Raw genomic sequence first — 6,000 nt, forward strand, 5'->3', positions numbered from 1 at the left:
TCACCCACAGCAACATGAAGTCTGCCACGTGACATCATATTTACTCACACCATATAGACAAGACACATGCAAACAAGCATAGGTAATAAATATATAGTACCAGTGTCAAGTACCCATCAGAAACTAAAACTGTTTCCCTGTGCATCCCAAGAGTTCATTCCTCACGCATGCCAAAGGCTGTTGTCATGCTTGTCCTGAGCACAGTTCTACCCCTGGAGTGACAGCTTTCCATCCTCTCCCCCTGCTCCCTGCAAACTGACAGGAATCCTATTTAGCTGCATTAAGAACAAATGAGCTGGGTTGGGAAGGAGCCAAATCCAGTCTCAGTCTGAAGCAGTCAGACCAAACAGTGTGTTTTATTAAAATAACCTCTGCAAGACTCCACTTGTCTGTCTACAGTAAGGTGGAAGTTAACCCTGCTGAACAGTAGATTTTAAAAAAAGTGCTTATATTGGACAAGCTATTGACACAGTCTTGTCCATAAATCCCAGCCAGTAGGTCACATCTCAAATCATTAAGAGTACAACTGTCCTTCCCCAATGATAGGTTGTTTACACCATCCACCTTTGTTATTCACTGGCTAGTCAGCCAAGAAACAAACAAAAATCACCACCTATGAGGGAATACGAACATAGCCATGCCGGGTAAAAGGATGAACATAGTTGTATTTATTTATTTATTAAGAGATTAAAGAGGTTTTCCACAGCTATCCATGGCTTCCAGTAAGACTTAGTCCTAAACCAGGATTTCAGATTATTCTGACCAGGATATTTCAAGAAAGCACTCTGCAATTAGCAAATGGCTAATAAGGCAGAGAGAGATTATTCACACACAACCTTTTACATCTATGCTTTGTAAACTATGTATTTTCTCCCCCACCTGCAGAAGGGTCCTTTCAGTATACATTTTTATATGCAGTAATATATCACCTTCTACTGATGAAATACACCTAAGTGGATTGAAGATTTAGCAATTCTTAAAAGGATAGAGCACATTTTTTGTAAGTTTACAGGAACTGCAACATAAGTTAACCTAAGCATTCTTTTTAGGGGAAAAAAAGAAGTAGTAGTAATTTAAACTAACTTTTGTGTTATGGTGGTAAAACATCAATTGCTTATTACCATAAAGATAAGCTTGTTTACTCCCATTTCACAGGGTGTGTGTAATTAGTACTCGCATAAGTCCTCTACTGCACTGCATTTTAAGGAATATTGCCTCTATTGAAAATAGATAGCAACAATAATCTGTTCTGATTAAGCTCTTCAGAGTTCAAAAGTGCGCCTGCTCCAACGACTGCTCAAAGCTTTACATTAGGCAGTTAGTTCCTCAAGGGAATTGTTGTTTATAACTGGCAGAATAGTAGATTTTAAAACAAAACAAGCAAAAAACCCCACTAGCAAATCGAGGGGGGTGTCAAGAAAAAAAGGAGAGATGAAAGAGACAGCCAAGCTTGCTCAGTTAAAAAAAAAATACAAAAAGAAGAAACAGGTTTTTGATAATGACTGTTAGGGACTACTGCGTAGAACTGCATTAAGAGACCCTGGCATTTAGTTTTCAGATCACAAAGCAAATGGGGGGGGGACACACACGACACGTTTACAGACACATAGAAGTTTCCTGTAGATAAATACACAGGCCATGCAAACACCAAATGGAAGCCAGTGCCGTTTTGCCATCTCTCGTTAAGCGAGAGCGTGATTAAGTTTTTTGGTTGTTTTGTTTTGGGTTTTTTTTTTTTTTTGAAGAGTTGCTCGGGAGGTCTGTACGTTCCCAGCACAGGAGCGCTGCAGAAGACGGCGCAATCCACCCTTTGCTCTCTCCAGGCGCGGCTCCCGCGGCTCCTTCCCGCTCTCCCCGCGGCGGCGGGGCGGAGGGGCGGCGGAGGGAGGCCCCGGCATCCCCAGCCCCCCCCGCCGTCCCTCTGCCCGCCCGGTACGGCTCCAGCGCCGCTTCGGAGGGAGCACCGAACGCCTTAAACAAGCCGCCCCGGTTATTAAATGAGCCGCTCATTTTGGTTCTGGAGCGCCCGTATGCAGCGAGGGGTGCCCGTAGCTCCCTCCTCGTTACGGCGCACAACTTCTGCGGGTGCCCGAGACGAAAAGCCGCCCCCCTCCAACCCCCACCCTCTCCGGCACGGGGGAAGCTCAGGCGGCGGCGGGGACCCAAGCTCGGCCCTTCCAGCGCGGAGGCGGCAGGGCCCCGAGAAAAGCCAACGCCGCGGCACCGGGGGAGGCAACCGTCCCGTCAGACAGACCCTAACGGCCAGCGCCGGGCGGGTCCCCTCCTCTCCTCTCCTCACCCACCCCGCTCCCGCCCCGTGCCCCACTTACCGGCTTCGGCATTTTGAGGGCTGCTGGTACTTCTATTCCCCAGGCAAACGTTCATGCAGCGGCTGCCTCGCCTCAGCCGAGCGCCCTGTGAGGAGAAGGAGGAGGAGAAGGAAGGAGCCGCTCCCGGCCACGGCGGCAGCACAGCCCACGAGTGCGGCGCCGGCCGCCCGGCGGCGGTTAAGTACGCAGGTGGGGCCGCGGCGGTGACTCACCGCCGCCGGCCATTACCCGCCGCTCCCCCCCCGGCGCTTGCCGAACGCGGGACCGGCCTCGCCCAGCCCGCCAGGTACCCCCGCTCGGCCTCGCTTCGACGCCCCCGGGACACAAGGGGGGGGAACCCGGGTCCGGAGCCTCCAGCCGCCCCCTCTGCAGCCCCTGCGGGGTGACAGGCGAGCGGGGCCGCCCGCCAACCGTCGGGCAACAGGTACCGGTGAGCGGGGGCGGCGGCCCGGTAACGCGCCGGGCACAGCCGAGCCGTGGCGGGGCCTCCTTGTGTCGCTCTCTCCTCAGTGCCAACCCCGCGCGGGGAGACCCCCACCCCCGGCGCCGAGGCCCGCCGTAACATGGCCGCCGGGGCTCGCCACGCCTGCACCTGCACCTGCCCCTGCCGCCGCCGCCGCCGCCGCCGCCAGCCGGGCAGGGCCCCACCCGATGCGGTGCGGCCCGGCCCGGTCCGGCCCGGCCCGGTCCGGCGGGGTCGGCATTTCCCAAGACGGGAAGACGGCTCGGGTCGGCGTCCAGCTTAGGGGAAGGAGAGGGGTCTGAAGGAGGGCTACCGTGCGTGGGCTCACGAGTCACCTCCAGCCCGGGGAAGGGGGAATGAGTTACTGGTTCTTGTGATGGTGGGCACTGGCGCTTCTTCTGTTTTATTGCTAGTCTGTAACAGCCGGTGTGTTTCTGGAGTCCAAAGCTGGGAGATATGATTACTTAACAAAACACAGGATTGTTTTCTGTATTAAATCATGTTTTCAGCAACAGGCAGCAAGAGAGAAAAGTTTGAAAAGCCACCAAAGCTCAGAAACAGGAAAGCAAAGAGTATACTTCAGTTGGCCCCGATCTTTCCTCAAGACCAAAAAAAGATAATGCAAGTAGCTGAACAATCTACAGGCGCACAAAGATGACAAAGTCTGTGTCTCTGCCCCTTGTTCCTTCTCCCTTCTCTTCACGAACATGCTCCTGCAGATAAAGTATCCGCCGGTCCTGTGGGATCTGCGGGCCTCCCACAGCATCTCCTCGCTTGGCTGGTCGTAAGAGCACATTGTATTTACATAGTCATGGGCAACGGCCTGTAGGACGCAGCTCTTCCGCTGTGCCGGCAATGGCATGTAGCTGAGCTGTAAGATTACAGAAATGGCACAGCTTGTACCCAGGCGGCTGTCTGCAACATCCCCACTTCGAGCGGCGCCTGGCTGTTTGGGCAGAAAAGGCATAGGACGGGAACAGGGAGGCACAGAACAAGGCAAATAACAACCCACTGAATGGAAAATATATAGGACAGTGGAGAGTCTAGGAAATATCAAGGGGTAGTAACAAAAAGGACAGCACTAACAATACAGTTCCTGCACTAGAGAAGGTCCAAATGGTGCCTTCCCTCATAGAGTCCACTAGGCAGCAATTGGTAGTGCCGCATTCAATTAAAAAAATCATTACCGTGTTAGGTTTGTGGGAAAAAGGGGAGGGGAGCCAAGTCAGCAGCTGAGAGAATTCACGGTTATATTCCTTTCCTGTTGCATGATCCTGAGGGATTAGAGGAGGCTTTACCATCAAAATGGAGCCATGGGGGTGGCAGCTTGCAACGGCAGGTAAGAAGTCATCCAAGCTGGACAGATTCTAAGAAAAGGGCCATGGGATCAAACATCTTTGGGAAACAGATATGGCCTCCATTTTCAGATGAAACAATTCTACTGAGATTTATTTGGATCAGGTAAATTTAACAAAGGATGATTTGTGAGGAGACTTTCTATGCTCTTCTGTTAAGCAATAAGTTTATGTTGGGATTCATGCCTCACTCAGTAGGATGATACCGGGGATGGACCAGACCAGATTATCACAGTGTTTTGGGTAGGCCGCCGAGCACAAGGAATGACTGCTTCAAGTAAGGAGTGCTGTAAGAACCCAGCTTTTGCAGCTCTCACTCAGAACCCTAAGTGGTGTTCGTGGATTGTTTTGGAGGGTGGGAAAGATTAGAGATGAGATATTTTCATTCCTTAGTCTTAAAATCCAGATTTTGCCTGTGATTGGACAAAGAAAAGCCAAAACAAGTATGTCCATCTTCATACCCTAGAAACAGAGTATTGCACAGATCTAATGGGAAGCCCATGTCTATCTTGTGAGATTTTCATTCCCAAAATCCTTGTCCATGGTTCAATATGGGCTTAGAGGCCATCACCCTGGGGCTCCACCTTTGAGTGATTCCATGTCAGAGTGATGCCTCATTTAATAGATCATAATCTCTTCAATGCCTTGAATCAGTCAGGTAAGTGTTTGTTTCCATATTTAGTTGTATATCCAAGCTTAAACCCCTGATTTGTTTTATTTTACATTTACCATTGCTTCCTAACCACACAGACCTAGAGGCAAAAGGAATTTCAGTGACTAATAATTAAGTGTGGCAACATACAATCTTTAGGTTCCTGTTTGCCACAGCACATAACCTTGTGCCATTCTCCCACAATCACCTGCAATACATGGGGAAAGGTAGATACCTCAATGGTATCCATAACTACCAGCCTACTCAACGCCACTCCACCCAAAGCCAACCACCATGAACATGTTGAGCTTACACACAGAGACTTGTCTTCTGTGGAAGGAACCAGAACAACTGCCAGCTTGGAGCACACATGAGAGATCCTTCACCTCCTTCTTGGGCTTTTGCCTTCTGCTAGGTGCATTTTCAACCCCCCTTGGCTGCAGAGCATAGTGTCTTATTAAACACTCGGTTAGGTGAGGTAGCTAGGTGTCTCTGTTACAGTACAAATATCTCTTCTTGCTGGGTCCCTGAGCTCTTTATGTTTCTGTCCCCACCTCCTCCTGAAACGGAAAGCATATTGCATTTTTGGAGCATGGGCATCATGGGTAATACTGAGAATCATCATCTGTGAATGCTTACAGACTGAATCCCCTTTGGACTTCAGGCGAGGGAACATTGAAGCAGGCACAAAATGGGTGCAAAGGAATCAACGCCCATCAAGACAGCCTGGGGCAGAAATACAAATATAAAAAAAAAACCAAACCAGATTTAAATGTAGAAACCGGAGAAATTTTCACATGAAAAAAATCTATGGAACTTGGTTACTTCTAGATTTAGGCATTAGCTAAGCAAGAGAGAGCTTTTACAGCCACCCCAACTACAGCATCTTCAGTCAGACCTCACAAATAAGCATAAGACCCAAATCAAAATGAAGCCTTTAAATTACAGGATTAAGATCTCCTCTGATCTAGCACTTATTCTTAACCTGCTTTATTAAGAGGATAGCATTAATAACAATTTACAGGAATTACTAAGGCAGAGGAGGTGATGAAAGGATCTCGATTGCTCAGCAGGTCAGTAGCAGAACCCAGTTTCTGTTTTCTTCTCTGTAACAGTTCCTGTACCTTACTGACCCCTAACCAAACTGTGTTGTCATCCTCATTGAGCCCGCCCTCCCTGCTTTAAAGAGAAGACCCATTT

The 6,000-nt window shown here is 49.5% G+C and overlaps 1 protein-coding gene across 1 annotated transcript in view; it reads right to left on the reverse strand.

Annotated features, from left to right (window-relative positions):
* The window catches only part of EZR (ezrin), a 38,067-nt gene extending 35,625 nt beyond the window's left edge, over positions 1–2,442 (reverse strand). Inside the window, exon 1 of the mRNA XM_082481714.1 lies at positions 2,331–2,442. Within this exon, the coding sequence (XP_082337840.1) occupies positions 2,331–2,342 (12 nt within the window). The 5' untranslated portion in view covers positions 2,343–2,442. The remainder of the gene's footprint in view (positions 1–2,330) is intronic.
* Positions 2,443–6,000: the final 3,558 nt, after the last annotated feature.

Source organism: Vanellus vanellus (genome assembly GCF_965231255.1).
Source record: "Vanellus vanellus genome assembly, chromosome: 3".
In the NCBI taxonomy this organism is placed as follows: domain Eukaryota; kingdom Metazoa; phylum Chordata; class Aves; order Charadriiformes; family Charadriidae; genus Vanellus; species Vanellus vanellus.